The 19,317-nt window shown below is 38.0% G+C and overlaps 1 protein-coding gene across 10 annotated transcripts in view; it reads right to left on the bottom strand.

The window, feature by feature from the left end:
• The window catches only part of FRYL (FRY like transcription coactivator), a 158,986-nt gene that overhangs the window by 122,903 nt on the left and 16,766 nt on the right, over positions 1–19,317 (bottom strand). For 3 of the 10 annotated variants that reach the window (XM_039699146.1, XM_039699159.1, XM_039699158.1), the window contains exon 1: positions 12,811–13,180. The exons of 2 other annotated variants lie outside the window; for them this stretch is intronic. In XM_039699146.1, coding sequence (XP_039555080.1) covers positions 12,811–12,985 — 175 coding nt within the window. In that variant the 5' untranslated portion in view covers positions 12,986–13,180. Of the gene's footprint in view, positions 1–12,810; positions 13,184–19,317 lie in introns of those variants that run through there. 5 more of the 10 variants (XM_039699147.1, XM_039699151.1, XM_039699153.1 and 2 more) reach the window with 4 other exon arrangements.

The raw sequence follows: 19,317 nt of genomic DNA, 5'->3' as shown, positions 1-19,317 counted from the left end.
TAAATTCTTATTAGGAAATATTTTTTCAAAATTTGCATCTATTTACGACATTGAGGTGTTTGGCCAAGCAAGTTACACAGCCTTTCACCACAGCACCTGAGATTTTGTAGCACTGTTATGTATTTGTGGTATCAACTAATGATCACAATTGACTGGGTTTCTTCAAGATACTACCAATTTTAATTTTAAATTATTAACAGAAAAAAATATTAGCCCATTAACAATTTCTGAGAAATGAGAATTGTATGTACCAAGAATATAAGCTTCTCCTTCTAAGGATTTCAGTAGATGCACTGAAGACTAGGAATATAGAATATTAAGAACCAAAATCTTTTGGAAAGAAATATGTTCTTTTAATACTAGATGAATATGTATGCTCTCATACATACATGAACACACATAGCAACTTTGATTAAATGGACATCACTAATTTATTAGACTTAAAAGTCGCTTAGACCAAGTATTATCACAGTCCTCCCCTTCCCCCAAGAAAGGCAAAACCCAATTATCAGCACAAGTCCATTTCACAAGTGGAGTAATGGGTCTGTCAGTGTCTTAGCCCTATCATATAACAGCATCATAAGAGTTATCTTATTGTACAACTGTGCACAAGCCTTCCAACAATACTTCTTCCTCAATTTAACTGCTTTATAACCAAAGGTGTACAAATAACAATGACTGCCATACCAGACTTCCTGGGTTTTGGTTTTCCTTTGAAATGAGTTAATGAAACAACCTACCAAATATTAGAATAAACACAAGATTTCAGTATAAACCACAAAGTTTAAAATGTAACCTTTTAATTTTAATCAAAACAAGAATAGTAAAAGTAGGAAAGAAAAACTATGGATTACAAGCTACTGAATCTTGGACAAGAACAGACAAGGCTACTTCTTTGAGAAGAGCCCAAGAAAATTCATCATGCAGAGTTACAAGATATCAACATCATGTATTTCTAGAACAGTGTTAGAAAAATGTCATTTACAACATGGATTTTTTTTCCAGTTCCTCATTCTGAGAGAGGAAAAAATGAAAGAGTCTTCTGGCAAGTACACTGTGTCTAAACCTGAGAGCAACAAGTATGACCACTAAAAATACCTATCAGTTTGATTACTTATAAGAAGTCTCCCGTAAGATTAATATTTTACTATTTTAGATAAAATGGCAAATAAAGCACTTGCATTTAAACATAAGCAAATAGCTTTCTTTTGGAGCTGGTTCATGTAAGAAAAAAACTCCAAAAGAGAAAATATTAAATTGAGGATCTGTGCATACATTTATAAATAGGCTGGGAACATTACACAATTCCAATAAATACACAGTTTATACACTGATCCCAGTATTTGTGTACCTTTTGATTCTGGATCAATTTCACTTCTAAAGGGAGCAGACTACTATCAAGTCTATTTTTGAGACTTTCTCAAGAGCCAAGGTGAGGTATGCATGAATAAGCACACTGGTATCAGTAAGCTCTTAAAAGACTATGACAAGAATTGGACTGTAGGTGCAGTAAAGCAGAAGAGCTCAATCTGCAGACGCAAGCTGTTTGTACTCTACTAAAATGATTCATCCCAGTGCCCCGTCCACACCATGCTTTCTGCTCTGATATGGAAAACCCTCAGTAAAGACGATGGCCAGAAGCAAATTGTTCAAGCTGCTTCAGTGACCCAAGTCAGCAGACTCCAGGCTGGAAATAGACTGATACATTACAAGATTCACGCACTGTAAGCCCAGCTGCTCCAGGAAGCACTAGACTGGCCATTTGTGGTACCATTCATCCACAGCACGCTTGACCTGTACAAGCAAAGCCCATTCAGCACTTCCACACATACCTTGTAGATGGAATTTTCAATACATGTACAGTAAGCCCAGTCACAGGACAGGCAAGATTTGCCTTGAGTGTTTTAACAGCTAGAGGACCCAAGCAATATAAGAGATCAGAAATTTTAGCACTGCAGATAGTACAGACAACAGAACTTTTCTTTATTTTTTGCATTAGGTATTTAATAAAAATATTTCTGAAAGGATCATTATCCATATTAGGATCAATACATTTACCAGAAATGTGTCTGCAAAGGCTATTTGCACAGCTTCACTTTAATTCCAGTAACATCATGCCATTTTCTTGGAGTTGCCCAGACACATTGCTGGCAACTGTTTTGAACAATGTACATGAAGTGCCACATGTATAATATTGCTGCTGCAGCAACTGCCAGAGATCTGGCCTGCAGCAAACACTGATACACAAGACCAAAAAAAATTATTCATACATTGCTGTTTTGCTTCACCTCTACAGGCTGAAAAGGTAAGAGAGGTTCATGACTGAAGACATTATTATCTTAAAAGAGCAATATTTAACTTCAAAAAGTTTGCTTTTAAATAGCAAAGAAATAACACTTTATAAGTCATTAATTTGTGTTTCACAGGGAGCATTACAGATTTTTAGCTTCATTTCCCTTTTCCCCCACTTCATTTGAAGCATTATTCCCTAGTTCTACAATAGCTTCATTTCTCTAGGAGCATATTCATAACACACTACCTCCCCTCCCTCAAACCCCCAGTGCAGCTCTTGCTTTTTTCTAATGGCATGGCCAAGATAACAGATTATGATTTTTCTACTTATCCCTCTGCAAAATGATTTAGATTATTTTGAACAAAGCATTTTGGTATTAACAATCAATTAAAAACCAAACCTAAAGGCATTATTTTCAGTTACAAAAAACATGCAGCTATTCTTGCTTCCAGAAGTTTCTTTACAGTTTTCAGCCCTACTACATTCATCTTCAGGATGATAAAGACTGACGGAAAATGCATTCAGAACTACAAATAATATTTCCCATTTAAAGTAAATTATGAAGTTTCCAGCTAGCTCTGGAAGGACACTGAAGATGCACATGCACAGCCTCCTCAAAGAACACAATCTGAGTAGGATCAAAGAGGATACAGTTAATATTTAACTTTTCAGTAAGTTAACAATATCTAGGTTGAATAGTAAGTCTACTGTAAATGAAAAAAAAAAAAAAAGAAATAAAAGGGAAAAATCCCCCACAACCTTCAAGAATAATCAAATCCAGAAAAATAAAATAATTTTCAAGGTAGTTAACAACAGCCTCATGAATTTTATAAGTTTATAGTAAACAGATATCCAGTCCTTCCTGAAAATCTAGCTTTCCAGATCAGCAAACATTGTAAGACTACAAGGAAACAAATCCGTAATAAAAAGGTGAAACATTTCAAAAACCACAGTAGCCTGTTCTGAGATGATATTTAACCAATCTCCTGCCAAGACAAAATGAGACAGGTAAAGGGATACCCAAGCCCAAAGCTGCTACTACATCTCATAAGTCTGACAAATCCAAGTTTCTCAATTGTCACAAGCAGCCCTGTAATTAAAATTCTGGAAAACACAGTGATTGATTCCCTTCTCAGATGCTAAATTTCCATCTTCAATGACTGCAAATAAAACTTACAGGTATAAAGCCCAATTAGGATGGTTCAATGCCAGACAATGTGAAATAACTGCCTTAAGGTCTGATCTGTCCAATTCTGTACCGTGTCAGCCTCCTCACTGTGCTTCAGCACAAACATACCAATGCACTGGATTTGGGGAACCAGCCCCCACTTCTCAGCAGCCTTTTAAACGGAACCTGGAAACAGTTACAGAGCTACACAGAAAATCCCTGCTTAGTTGCTGGGCGTTTAAATGGATAGAGTAAGGAAAGGCTTAACTCTGTTACCCTACAAGGCCTCAAGACAACTGGTACAAATCGGTTGTGTTTCTATTTTTGTTGTTCCTTCCAGGCTGCTGGATGTCCGTGCCACTTTTATGGGAAACATCATATTTACATTATGCAAGGATCAGTTATTCCATCCCTATTGAGAGCATCAGGGAGAAAAAAACCAGAGAGCTTATGATTCATCTGGGAAAACTTTAAAGAAGAAAAAGTTAAAGAAAAAAGCTACCTATAGGGATAAATTCAGCACAGAAGCTGCAATCTATTAAGCCTCATGAGCACAATAGCACTTGGACAGAAAATAGTCTCGGATGCAGATTACCTCTAAACTCAGAGAGCAGCTGAAGATCCTTGTGGATGTGCTTGCCCTGTGCCTGGAGGTGAACTCCTGCCTTCCTCCTTCTGCCATAAGCAAAGCTGAGTGTTTGCTCCTGAGCCATTGTAACTGCAGTTCACTCCTCCTCATACATTAAACACTACAGAGCCCTGCACATGCAGACACATGTCTCAGCCACCTCTGCCCCAGGGCACTTAACAGTAGGCAGAGGGATGGGCAATGGCACAGTGACAAGAGGGAACTACTGCAGGTGTCTCTGTAAAACCTCCTCACAATCACAAGCTCACCAGCTTACTCCACCATGGCTTCAATCCTATGTAGGTGGCAGCTCTGCACACATAGTATAAGGACTTGGACAATTGTACTTGAGAGTCAGGAAAAGGAAAGCAAGAAGGGGCAAAGCATGGACAGTCAACTTTCTCTTGAGGTTTCAACTCCTGAAACTGCCTTTCCTGATGTTTTGGTTACACAGGGCAGGAGCATATGGAGCTCCACCACTCAATATTAGAAATAAATTGAGTAATTCATTAACATGGCATTCTTCACAGTTGAACTAAACTGGCATAAATCTTTACTCCAAAGCGAGAAAATATTTACAGTGCCTTTCTTTAGTGCTTTAGTTACCAGGATTTAAACAATTAGTTACCAGGATTGAAACAATTAATTTCACAGGTCTCCCATCTCTGTGAAACACATTCTTGTATGAACCTGAAGCATAAGTAAAAAATAGAGACGCTTTTAAGATTTAAAAAGGTAATTAAAAGTTAAAATATACATTGTTTTGCAAATCAAATAAAAGAATTCATAAGTGTCTTTTTCTGAACATTTATCTCGAGCAAGCGTACTGTTACACTAAAGAAAAGCAAGAAAAGAAATACAAATATCAGAAAGGGGGAGAACCAGAAGTAGTAACAAACCCAAGGGCAGCTAAATGCAACAGTTAGATACTAAACACCTACCACACACTAAAACTTTACAAGGCCAAGGTTTGTCTGGAAGCTGTGCAAATAGTCCACAACACAAAGTTCCTTAAAGTGCCATAGCTGGTGGACTACAAACCAGGCTCTGCCAGCAGCAGCACACAGGGCAGCAGCTGCAAAGCCCAGCACTCCACCTGAACCACGGCAGGCAGCTCTGCATCGGGCACAGCACACCAAACAAGAGCCATGGTGTCACCCCACGGCAAGCCCCCCTAATTACTGAAAAATGAACAGCTGAAATCAGGTGGTAAAAACATGTTCACATAAAATGGACAACGTGCTTTGGCTTCTACTGTTCATTCAACTGGCTCTCCCTATTTGTCAGTCATATTATCTATTGATAGAGTATTTGCATACTGTCATTTCTCCCAGTAACTGATATGAACATGTTAATTATCCAAACATACAATGTACCTATAAATGTCTATAACTTCCTCAATATCTGGGCAAATTAATCTACTGTGCTCTGCATGGTTCCTTCCATGAAACAGGAATTTATGGAAACCCCAATCAACAAAGAAGAAACAGTTTTAAACTAACTCTAATAAACTGAAAACAACATACTAGATAAATACAATCATTTTATACAAGTTTTGAGATTCTTTTATATGTAGTCCTGGTTTTAAGTTAGAAAATACTTTGAAATTAAAAACATCCTTCCTTCAGCAAGTCATCCTCTCAAAGAAGTAAGTGAGACAAAGCCCACACCAGTGCATTTTTAAGAGATGCCAAGTGACAATAGACAGTTTTGAGTCAGTCTCTGATACAACCGTGCAACAGCATCCTGATGTTAGACTTGTATTGCCATACTGGTCTTGTCATTGAGCACTGAAAGTATCCCAAGCAATCAGGGTGCATAACAAGCCTGTCACTACAGACCTCTTTAGACTAATCAGTTATTTTTATATATTTTATAACTTTTTATATTTTTATAAAGTTATATTTTTAAAACTATTCTTACTTATGTAGTATCACCCTACAGAGGCACATTGCACAGCTCATGAAGTGAGCGCACAGCAAGCTCAGAACATCCAGAGCACGTAATGAAAAACTGCTGCAGATGGAAACTTAATCTCTTCAAGAAGATTCCACTGGTAAAGCGACATGGCTTTCTGAAAGTTTTACCCATCTCTTCAAAACCATAGTGCATTTGGATTTCTCATAACAAAATCCTTCTTTTATAAATAAATACAAGCATTGAAAATTGACAAGCATGAGTCAAGAGCCCTCCTGTCTGGGACAGTGGGTCCTTGCTTGAAGGGACCTTTTAGAACTTGGCTGGAGAACAAGAGGATGCATGTCAAGTAAAACCACCAACATCACTAACTCTGCTTCCCAAATCACAGCTACTCTGCAACAGCATTTACTACACGAGAGAACATATTCTTACTTGAAGAGCAACTAAAGGCTATTCAGTGCTAAGTTAGAGACAGGAAAAATGACATTTACTGAAAATGGAAAGGCTTTCCAAAGTAGCCCTTGATTAAGAGGACATAGTTGAAGTAGTAGTCTTTTTTCGCCCAGTTTGGATCCACACAATAAAGGAAGACATATAAAGTTGGAAATCACAAGGTAAGAACCGTCATGTTACTGAAGAGCTTAGAACAAAAGTAACTAAAAAAGAAGTTTACAAATGAAGACATAAAACAGTTAACAAATGCAGCCAACCGAAACTACCAGTAGTCATCAAAAATATCAATTACTGAAAAATGTCATACCTGAGTCTTCCACTTACAGTTCACATTTTCATTAGAAACAGAAAAACCATGCCTAAAGGAGATTAAGACTAGTATGATCACCTACACACTAAAACTTTTCCATTTGAAACACAGATTTATTTTTCAAGTGACAATTGAAAAACTGTTTCACAATGTTCCAATTCTAATCTTTCTGTAACTTTAATCTGAATTGCTGGTATCACAAGCATGGCATCTTCATATGCAGTTGCTGAATTAATCCCACAAGTAAATACTATACTGACCTTTCAAATACATTCTTCAGCATTAGGAGGATATTATTTGGGATTTTTTTAGCTCATAAATCAATTTTAATGTTTTAAAGGATAACAGCTTCTTACTTCAAAGAAAACATCTCCTTAAAAATAAGCTGATACTTTTATTTTACATGCTATCCAGCCTTTTATATACTCTACCTTGGGATCACTAACAGACATTATTGATAGCAGATTAAGTGTTAAAATCTGTTCTATGTGCAAGATATATATAGTCAAATTCAAAACAGGAACAACATGCTAAACTATTCAGTCTCTCTCAAAATGTCACTTCCAAGGCCTGTGGACACCTTAGACAAAGAATTTAAAAGATAATTTTTGTTCTTCTATTACCAGTATATCATAGAACAGTTTTACAGTAGCAGATATTTTTGCAACAAGTTTCTGCACATCTTGTTGACTTCAGCACTTCACAACTCTCCTCAATCAGCTTTTGTAGAATCTTCTGAAAACTTGTTTTTCTGTCAATGTTTTCTTACATCTCCCACATATATAATATCTCTCTCCCTCTCCTTCAAGTTAAAAGCTTAGTTTGTCCCTCTCACAACTACATTAAAAATAATTGTAGATTGGAAAGGTCAAGAGATATTTATTTAATTTACAATTCTCCCACTAAATTTTATCTGCATTATTTCAAAGAATTAGCCTAAAGATAACATTTCAATGAATATTTGCAGCTAAATATTGTCCAATTTCACCTTTTATTTTTCCCCTTAATAAACTGGAGATTTTGTTACTTCTTACTTTTCACCTTACAATCTGCAGGACAAAGTCAAAAGAACAGAAAAACAAACTCCAAACAGCAGGTTTACTGACATTCACTTCCTAAATTTCCTGTTGGTTATTTCTCAGAGTATTCCAGTTTGCTGCCTGTGCACTGGTATTGAAAGGGAAGTGGGGTTTCCTCTGGTTTAGCCAGTAGAATAGTCTGACCAAAGATAAACATGCAACGGGAATACCAAAAATGAATATACAAGAAAACTACACAGGTGGAAGGGTGCAATCTCCTGGTTCCAACAGAGCCATTACATTGATTCAGCTGTCACATGAAAGCTCATACTAACACTGTCTGAGAAAACCTTTAAAGTGCTTGAAGTCCAGAAGATGCATAAAAAGAGACCCTGGTAATGTGATACAAAAATAACCTGGTAAGTAACCAATAGCAATTTAAAAATTGATAAGCTCTCTTCACCATGTGTCAGAGGAAAACAAGTGAATTACCTCATCACTATACACACATACTCCACACATTTATATAAATATATACACAGGTAGCTGTTAAGTATAAAGAAATACTTCTAGATCCACCTTTGATTTGTACTGGTACACACCCTGTATGAAGCACTAAACTACAATTACTTCACCACCTGACTAAAATATATTCACTGTAAATTTCTGCACACATTTCTCAGAAGAAACCCTGAGAAAAACCACAGAAGTATATTAGGTATATAGTCAAATATGTAATTCTAAAAGACCAGATCTTCAATAAAATAAAAATTATATTTGAGATGTGTCTGACAACTAAACACAACTATAGCTGATTTTCTGTATTAATGGTAAAATAAAGAAGTCAGAGGCGTACCCTCTTTGCACTTGGGCTTACTTTTAAATAGATTTGCTGGACCTTATTTCAGTTCTTTATTGACTCCATCTTAAGCTAATGCCTTACTTAAGAAACATTTACCCAGTGGTCATTTTATCTGCTTATATGCAGTAATAATAAAACCTATCATGCCTGCACTTAAAATAAAACTCTGGAGAGATGCTTGTTTTTCCATTTATCTAAAATATTTAAGAGTTCATTTTCCACAAATCAATTAAAACAGAGGATATCCAAAAGGTGACTGCTACTTTTGGTGATGGCAAGATACCTAATGCTGTCCCCACTACTGACCCAAAAGGCCCTTTCAGCAAGTTGATTCCCCTTGCCGATTCATTCCAAAAAGTGCCCCTAATACACTGGAACATTTTCTGTTGGCTTTGTGAAATTAATCAGCTCAGGGAAAAGCCACATCAGAACTCAGGAGAAGATGGAGAAGGCTGCACAGCTGTGAGTGAGATTGCCCTTTTCATTGACAGCAAACTGTTAGATCAGCCTGATCCTCTTGTAAAACTGCACTCAGAAATCGAACCAAAATCTCCTTTCCCTCCCTTCTGTTGCAAAGAGCTTCAAGCACACATTCCAAAGGCCCTTAGAAGAGGCTCACTTATTATTTCTTATGGAAAATATACAGAACAATTTCCTGGGGCATTACTCAAGCAAAACAATGTTATCTGCAGTGATAAGAAAACAAGGAGAGAGGTTAGAGGCCTTTATGTAAATAGTATTCTGGATCCCAAACAGTATTATGGAGCAGTCTTTAAACATAAGCGAGCAGAGATTGTGGGGAAAAGCCACAATACTTAGCTGCACACCACCCTTCCAGTCTTTTCCAACCAAAACTCTGTACTTGGGTACAGAAACTGACTTTTATTTCATGTTTAAACACCAAGTCCCAGGTAATCCTTTGCTGTACAGGGCTGATTAGAGATGCAACTGGGAGCTGCACATGCCCTGCAGAGCTGCTGATATTACAGGTTACACAGTGCTCACAGGTACTGGATGTGTACCCAGCCCCTGCTGCTAACCCCTGAGGCAGCCACGGCTCCGTTACTTTACCACCAAAGATCACATTCCTGTTGGTGTATTTTTACTCTCCTAGCAGAAGCACTTGAAGTGAAGCAAGTTTTCCATACACAGAAATAACATGAGGGCTGTGAGCAGTGAGAATACTTACATCACTGATAAAATCAACATCTCTTCTACAACTCTTGCAGATTTGACTTGCACAGCTGGCCATTAAGACAGTTCCACAGTATTAGCTATCCTGCCTTGTAAGACAATGAAAGCACAGAAGGGCACATTTCACACACCACAGGTACAGCTGCCATTCGCCAGTTCACACAGGGCAGTCGTGGCATTCCCCTTCTTTAATGACACAATCTGAAACTTCCAGGCTCGACTTTGCATGTTTCACTTAGAGTACAGATTTTTTTTGAAACAAATTTTTACAACTGACAACATGTCCACTCTTAAATGCTACAGCAAATTTTTTAAAACTGCCTGTTCTTTTACCAACCTGTATTAAGCATTATAATGCATACAGTCATATATAAACACTTCAACAAGTCAGTTGTGGTTTTCTTCTACAATTGTACTCATCTTACACATCTAAAAAGACAGTTCTGAAAAGATTTCTAAAATACACTTGAAACCATTCTACATGATGGAAACTACATATTTTAAAAGATGTCTCACAGCATATATTTGTAAAGTCCTATTTTCAGCTCTAAAACAAAGTATATACTGAGTAAATATTTTGACAGCTGATATGAGAAATATTTTAATAACAAACAACAACAAAAAATTTCATCACCCGAATTTCTCACAAAAAAAATTTAGGTCAGCTAGATGCAAACCCAACTAGCTGGTATTAGAAAAATAATATTTTAGGATTTAGGAATAGGGTTTTTTTGCTTGGTCTGTTTGTTGGAGAACTTCTGAAATATGGTTATACTTAAAAATAACTGTCAGGCTCAGAATTTCACCTAAACTCTCTGTTTAAGATTTAAAAAAACTTAAACAGCAGTAATAAGGAACAGAAAGCAAAAAGAAAAAAAATATTCACCACTCACTCAAATTCAAACATAGTAATAGGACAAACCACCTTAGCTTTAAAAAACTATGGAGTTCCTCAAATTCTATGCTGCATTAACACCACATCTGCCAGCAATAAGCAAGAAAGGTTTACAATATGTTTTCAAATAATTCTATTGTTTTATTACCTGTTTGGTCAGCACCTGCCTTTTGCAGCATACCCAACTGGTAAACACAGTAGTTCTTTTGCTCTATTCCAGCAGAGCAGCTCATTCCATTACCAAGATACAAAAATAGAAATAAGCAGATAGTAGCTGAATCCTCTTTAAATTATCTGCCATTGTAAAAGCATGATCCCAGCACAGACGCTAAGTCTTCATTTCGCAAATGATGACATCACACTATTAAGCAATATTAGTCAGGCAGTGCTGGTTTCCACAAAATCACTCCTAATCATCCCATTTGGCACATAGTTAAGGACCAAGAGAGGAAAATTCATCTTTAACAGTCAGACTAGTTTATTCTATGTTTATTATCCTCATTTACTCAAACTATCAACAAAACACTGAACGAAGATAAATGTATCTGTTTTGTCTACAAACTTCAATCAGCCTACAGCAGTTTCTTTTAACCTGACACAAAGACAGTTCTATTTCTCTTGAAGTTGTATCATGTGGAAAAAAATATTATTTAAATTGAGAGCTACAAAGAAATTAGAATATAGCATAAAACAAGATTGGTGAGATATACCTATGGAAATATTAAATTCGCAGTGATACCTAACTATAAACTCCAGGGCTGTTGTACAGCATTCCAAGTTAAATGAGGCTAAAAATCCTTTGCCATCAGACACCATGGGCTTCTGATCAGTTTTCAAGTATATAGGCAGCCATAACAGACTTTATTCTGTAGGCAGCCTTCAAAAACCCACAGCATTAGAACATTAACTTGTAATTTGCTGTGCACAGGAACAACTTGTTTAACAGATCAGAATTGTCCCTGCTTTCCTCAGCTGCCTATTTTACTCAACCTGATGCACTGAAAAAAGTGGTTCATGTTACAATCAGAAAGAGAAGTCTTTCCAAGGAAATCCTTTTTTCCCACCACTACCACTAGCTTAATTCCCTAAGGCTGTAAGTTCATCACCCAGTAAGACAGATGAATGCCTCCATCTCCCACCACTGCAGGTAGACAGGAAAAAAATTGCAGGTAAGGAAAAAAAAATGAAAAGCCATAAAAATTCTTGAAAATATCCAACTGCACAGTGGAGGGCAAAAACTACATCTGACAGCCAGCAGAATCCAAGACCATAAAGGCTCAAGACTGCACTATTTTAGCTGAAGGCAAAATGGAGAAAAAAAAGTAAAGCTGAATTTTCCATTACCACCCAGTACTATCTGAAAAAGGAACATGAACTAATTCTACTTTTTATTAGCACAACACACTGATATTTAGCCACTAACACATATTTTTATAATGTAAAAATTTTTTAAAAAAATAAATCATATAAGCAACCTTACCCATTTTCTTGAAGTTGAAAATTCTCTACACAATATCCATATTCTCACTTGACTTATTTACATAATGTCTACTAAAAATGTGCAATCTTCAAAAGACTTACAAAGTGAAACATATACTGTTTTGAGACAAAAAAAAACCTCTTAAAAGGAAAGCCTTTGAAAACTTAGGGTATCAGAAAAACAGGGAGAGAAAAGATGACACAAAACTCACACCTTGCACTGCAGTCACAGGTCTCTGTGTAGCACACTTCTGTCTAGACAACTTAGTGCCTAATTTTATGTGTATTACAGTTTAAAAACTTAAACATATTCTTATCCCAGAAAGAGGAGAGGGAAAAACCATATAGGCACACAAAGACAAGAAGAAATCGTAAAACTAGAAATCCTGAAAAATTGCTTCCACGTAGGTCACTAACAAATGGTAATGCATCAGTGATAAAGTAGTTCTAAAGCTCAAGACACCATAGTCATAGGAACTCTGATAAAAAGGCCTTTTATAATCAAATTTATCAATTCAACAAAATAATCATGATCTGAAGAAAGAGCTTAGCAATCAGTTTCCACCAGGTTGATGACATGGGTACCTACAGTAATCAGGATGTAAAACATGTGTCTCCTCGTCTTCATCTATTGTCTGTCCTAATGAAAACAGTCTGACCCGTCTCATCTTCAGCAGCCTTGGAGAGCTTTCACGGGCCGTACTCCCAACATCCAGAACATCTCCAGAAGCAGCAGTGGGAACAATTTTTTTCAGGAATTCCATTTTTACATGCCCTCTGTGTTCTCAGCAGTTATGCTTCACTTCACAGAGCGTGGCTCCCACATCAACTTCCTTGAGCACAGAGGTGGACTTCTGGTGATGTCATGTTTAAACCTGGGTGGTGCCAACAGCAGCGTCAGCTGCCAGCCAGCTGCTCCAAGGCAGATTCTAAAGACATTTAACTGTGTGGACTGATAAGAAAACCAAACATCACCAAGCCTATATATTAACCAATGCATGCTAAACTCTGCACGCCAAGGAGACACTATTTAGCACTGCAAAAAGTTTTAAGCCCTAAGAAAATTTGCAACACATTTGCAAACTCATATCTGACAGAGTTCAGTAGCTCTTCATATTCATGAAGCGCACAGAGAGCGTTCTTCTGTACTTGAAAGATAACACTTATCATTCAGAAAGTCTAGGCACTTTGTTTTTAAAGCTGGTGTATAACATAACCATTCACATTCTCACATAGTTTTAGCCACCAACTACAAAAATACTAACTTTTATTATATTTATCTTCTGTTTTGCAGGAACTCTGGTGCTATTTTTACCACTTAAAATATTCACACCACCTTCCAGAAAATTACAAGTACAGAAATAACCTGTCTCTTGTCCAAACATCCACTTTATCCCTAGGGCTACTTCTCCATACATGCCTGGTTTAGCTGAATTTTTTGGTTTTATTTTGGGAAGTTTAAATGTTGTTTTATATTTAGCTTAAAGAAGCCAGAAAGATGACTTGCATTTGGAGCAAGTCCAAGGACAAAACAAACAGATTATCATAGAAGAAGAATGTTCCTTAAGGTTTTCTACAATTGGGAATACATACAATTTGATTTAAAGTATTCTTTTATTTACTATACTTAGAGTGGAGATAGACAGACACTGTACTAGGCAATATTCCTACCTCATTTACCACCAAAGACTGTACAGACTGCTCAGAGGAAATACACTAAATACTCACTCCAAACATCTCAGTGGCAGCCTGCATGATTCTGTTCTTTTTATGAAGGCAGCACAGTGTCCAAGACATTTCTGAATGCATGCAGCACAACTATCCAAACTACACATGAAGCATAGCACACTTCTATACATTCCTCAAAAGCAGGTATTTAATCTGAAATTCACTACTGTTTAGCTCTTAAAAAAAAAAAGTCTGCAAAAGGTATGCAGCATAACATGTTTTAGGTCTCAGAGTTTCAGTTACATGCTGACAAGGGGCTGCTCAACTGGATTAAGTTGTCAGTCTTACTCAACTGCCACGTGTGTTGTTCAGAATGCCACAACTTGAAAAAGTTGGTACAAGTTTATTAAAGCTGCCACCTAACATATTTTTTCAAATTCCATATAGACTGAAAATGTTTTTTCTATTCAATTCTGCATTAAAACCCCCCAGATACCCAGGTTAGTCCAAATTCCCCTTGTAAATGAATATAAACATCTACACAATTTTTTCCTTAAAAATGAATACAAAATTCTGACCTTATTGTAGGAGACATATTGCAAGAATACCACTTCCTGCAGGGAGATCAAGCAGAAAAGCCTCCCTATAATGATTTCATTCACAGTGTTTTACCCACAATACAAAAAAAAAAATACAGAGAAGTGGGTTCATGCATTTTCAGAACAATAATAAAGATACCACAAAGACAATTTATGATTACAACAGATCATGAGTCATTACAAGCTCAAGCCATCATTTATTCATAATAGCATTATTTTCTATAGAATTCCTTTTTTTGCCCTTGAAATCTTGCCACAAACCTACTTTGGAGTTCCTAGCATTTGGGAGCTAGAGAGCAATTCAGATGCTTCCGTGAGACTGAGAATGCTTCCAACTATCCACCTGCCAAACTGGAGTTTGCAGATGGGGCAACCAGATATTTCACTTTGTACCTATCTTAAACACCCTCTGAAAGGCTCAAACTTGGTATCAAAGTGCTCTTAACCACGCTATGGAGGTTTTATTATGTGTGTGGACTCAGGATGGAGTAGACATGTGAAGTTCAAGTACCCAGTACACCACTTACCATTAAGCACATAAGGTGTGACATTTTACACAACATGTGGCACACGTGAGGTAATCATGAATATAAAAACAATTAGGTGTTGAAGCTATATTTTTTGCAAAATTAGAAGACAGCCTTTCAAGTAATAGGACACATAAAACACAAGCAATAAAAACCACCCTCCAGACACGTGATCATATTTCAAGATTAAACCTGATAAACTAATAAAGCTTATACAAAACAGATGTATCAAAAAGCTTTTGACTGATTTTTCCTTCAGGGTGGCTTTTGACTCTTAAGAAAAGAACATCAAGAAGTTTTCTACAGAAGATAGCTGGGAATACACACACATATATTTATATATGTATATGGATATCTGGAGGTTAATTCCAAAACTATCATGCTTCACTACATTCTATGAAAACAGTATTTTATAACAAATTAAGGAAAGATACAAGGTTTATGGTTTTGCCCTGGTATGTAATCTCATATATACTCCTCCCTCACATTTGTTCTTACCATCTTCTTGAACAGTGCAATGTACAATTGTGGGTTCTATACAACCTAAGTAACTTTTACAGATTATCTGTCAGTGTAAAGCATCAGAAGTCTTATAATTGTTATACCTAAATTCATGTTTAAACAAAATCAAAAGAGGCAACAATAAGCCTCATTCAATAAATTTTAACAGAATAAGAATATTAAGAATGTTTAATTCTTATTCTGGAACCTCTAAACAAAAAGATTTAAAAAATAAAAGACTTGCTCTTAAAACTGTTATATGCATTACAGCAAGTTCATTGATGTCTTTTCACACTTCGGTTACCCTCAAAGGTGTAACCTCTGATTTTGCACTGAAGCGCCTGCTGAAGTCATTCAGGCTTCTCCTGCCACAGTTCTTGATGTTTGTATCACCAGATGACAAGATAACGTCTGAGCTCTGCACCTCTCACTAACAGGAATCCACATTAGCAGAACTTTGCATGAGAAGGGATTGCAAACAAATCATGAAACATGCAGAATTATAACAGTGGGAGAGCCAGTGAAGGATCACAGCACAACAGCACTTCCCAGAGCACTGTCTCCTTGGACTAGACCTTTGAGAACACAAATAGCCAAGCTGTGTGGCAGGGGTGCACAGAAAGCCATGTACATGGGAATTCCACTGAAGCAGGTGAACCTGCTGATGGAGGAACATCCCAAGAATGAGAAATACTGAAAAAACAAAACACGGTCAATGAAAGAAAGGTTAATGTGAAAAAAAACTACTTGCAAGTGATGTGAATGCACATGTGCAGAGAATTCCTAGAATTAGCAATAATAATAGTAAAAGACAATTATAAACCAGACAAGATGTTGGGAAATATAATTTTGGAAGACTGTCTAGAGGGCCACAAACAACGCATCATTTGACAGGTCTCTTCCCGAGCAAGCGTGCATTGCAAACCTGCAGCTTTGCAACACGAAATCCTTCTAGAATTACCCCACTGTGCCAGAGAAACGCCAGCCCAGCCCCACCTGCTGCGGGACGGGGGGCAGAGGTTTTTTTTTCTATTTAAGGTGTCAGGCGGGCGGAGGAGGGGGAACACGGCTGGAGGGCGGGGGTCGCCGCAAGGCGCTGCCCCCCTCGGCCGGGCGGCCCCGGTCCCGCTCCCGCAGCGCCCCGCCGCGGCCCGAGCCCGCACTGCGCCCCCCGCCCGGCCCACGGCCCTCACAGCGGGCTGGTTTCCACCTGTCCGTGCCGCGCACACCGCCCGGCACAGCAAAGAGGAGAACGGCGCCCCCGCAGAAGGAAACAAGTTCAGGGGAGCTTTCTTGGCACGGTGGGAAATACAAAAAAACCAAAATACAGCCATGTTAAGGAAACTCCCCGTCCGCCCATCCGGGAGCCACTGCCAGCCACCCTGGCACCGCCCTGGCTGGCATTAAGGCCCCTTCGCAGCTGCACACCCCACACTCACAGCCAGATGAGGCTTCCCTGTAGGCTCTATCCCAGCAGAGTTTCAGACGTCCATATCTTAAAAATAATTTAACCATGGTGCAATAATTACATCACAAAACAACAGCTGGAGCTGGTGTCTCGGAGAAGGGACCGTGAGCAAAGGAACCCCTGGGCATTTATACCCTCACAGTGCAGACACAGGGATGCCTGGGGTGCTCCAGCCGAGTCCTCGGCCACCTGTCTCGGAGTGTCCAGTGCCCTGGCTGGCACCACAGGTCCCCATGCCCGTCATTGTGCAAAGGGTCGTCCACTCATGTTCTCTTGCCTCAGGCTCCTGGCTCTGCAGAGTTCAGCACACCGAGCCACGTGAGGAATGTATGCCTCAATAGCCATGCTGGCAATATGGCCATTGGTACAACCACGCTGGTAAAGGACACAGCTTGAGGCATTCTTGCGCCAGCAAAGAAGTGGAAGTTCACACTGCAAACCTTGGTGGTTTAAAGGTCTTTTCCAACGTAAACAATTCTATGATCTCCTCTTTAGGGAAACACTGCCATGGGGTGGGCACATCTATTGGCACACAGACCCTGTGCTTTCTCCCAGCTTTTCAGCCACAGGACAACGTTAACCAGGCAGAACAACATGTTCAGGATACAGAGCAGACAGAGTCAACTGATGAGGTGATTAAAAAATGGTTTCTTGCAAAATCAGTCTCATGGAAGGGTGAGATGGTAAGGTTGTTACATCCAATGCCATCACATCATAAGCCGTTTTAATTCTAGTTACAATGTCTTTTATGTATTTCTTTTCCAATCAACTACTTCCACAAAGCTCACTAGCATCTTTATAAACCAATCATTAATTGTTTTACACGATTCTGCTGCAATGCATCTCTTTTTAACCAACATGTAACTCTACAGAAACTTATTGCTGTATCTTCTACTTTTTACCAACTCTGTAATAAGTTCTATTGCTAGACTTTAAAATTTTCTACTTACTATCTTGCTTGACATGTTTATTCACTTACATGAGGCATATTTCTACTTGCTTAAAATATATTTCTGCTTAAACTACAAATGTTTATTCTTACTTTGTGTCTGTTTCACTTTTCTATTCTAAACCTTCAAGCCTTCTCCAAGGTCTTAGGTCAAGCATTGTATCAATCTCTATCTCTGAGCTTGTACGCTCGAGGCCTTGGGAGCTCTCTGTGCCTGTATTTCCCACAATGACACACCAAAAAAAAAACCAACAAAAAAACCCAAAAAACCAGCAACACTCCCCTACAAAAAAAACCCAACACCCCACCAAAACAAGAACCTACAAAGCAAAACTATCCTTCCTGCTTGGATAGTGGTACTGGAGGCATCACCAAAGGAGTTTCAACAGGAAAGACCCAGCAGCATAAGAAAGGGCGCAATTTTTGCCTTTCAAAAGAGTGACTGGTCCAAGTGATGCAAAGTGGTCTCTAGCTGTTTGCAGCTCTTCAATAAGTGTTAATATTCCTTGAGATTAAGGATATTAACTATGCAACCCATGCTGAACACAGCACATAAAACATATTGAGCACAGCACCAGCATGCACCAAATAAACATGACTGTGTTCACCAACTTCCTCATTTTAACCTGACATCACTGTTTCATGTGGAAGTAAATCTGCGAAGAAAATTACTAACTACAAGAATACCCAAATATTTAGGAGAAAAATCCAAGTACAGGAAGCTTCTTCTTGATGTTTAGAAGAGAAGACAAATTTGTAAGACTATTTGTAACAGCTTGTCATATCCCAATGAAAAAAAATCTACTCTTAAAAAAAGAAAAATTATGTTACAAGATACACAACTGAAAGCAGAATAAAACAGTAGAGCTAGAAATCCAGCCTACAGGTATAAACTAACACACGTGCATTAAACTCACGAGTGGTAGCAGGCACTGGACATCCATATTATACCTGCTAGGCAAATGGTAGGATACTCATAATTTCACACAAAAGCCTGCATGGGTAGGGAAGACAAACCCTGTTTCTTCCTCTGTATATGCTGCATTTTTTTAAATGGCAAGCCTTTTTGCTTTAGAACTACAACTGTCAAATAGCTTTGAGCAAAGAACATAGCCTAGAAAAACACACACATAGGGAGAGAACAGTGTATCTGTCATATCTGTCTTTTGGCAGTTCGCACTACCACTTGTAAGGACCTAACATATTTAAAGGAATCAACTTGTCATGTCTATTTCAAACTTGAAAAATGTATTTAAGAGGCCATCCTTCATATAACTTACACTTAACTGTAAAGTTAATTCCTAAGCTACTTGGCATTAATGGTTTCCTTGATTTCATTCAACTAATGTAACTTCACAGAAAAAACCCAACCGGGGACAAATCA

The sequence above is a fragment of the Passer montanus genome, unplaced genomic scaffold, assembly GCF_014805655.1.
Source record: "Passer montanus isolate IOZ18808 unplaced genomic scaffold, ASM1480565v1 scaffold13, whole genome shotgun sequence".
NCBI classification, from domain to species: domain Eukaryota; kingdom Metazoa; phylum Chordata; class Aves; order Passeriformes; family Passeridae; genus Passer; species Passer montanus.
This window is presented reverse-complemented; position numbering and strand designations above follow the sequence as displayed.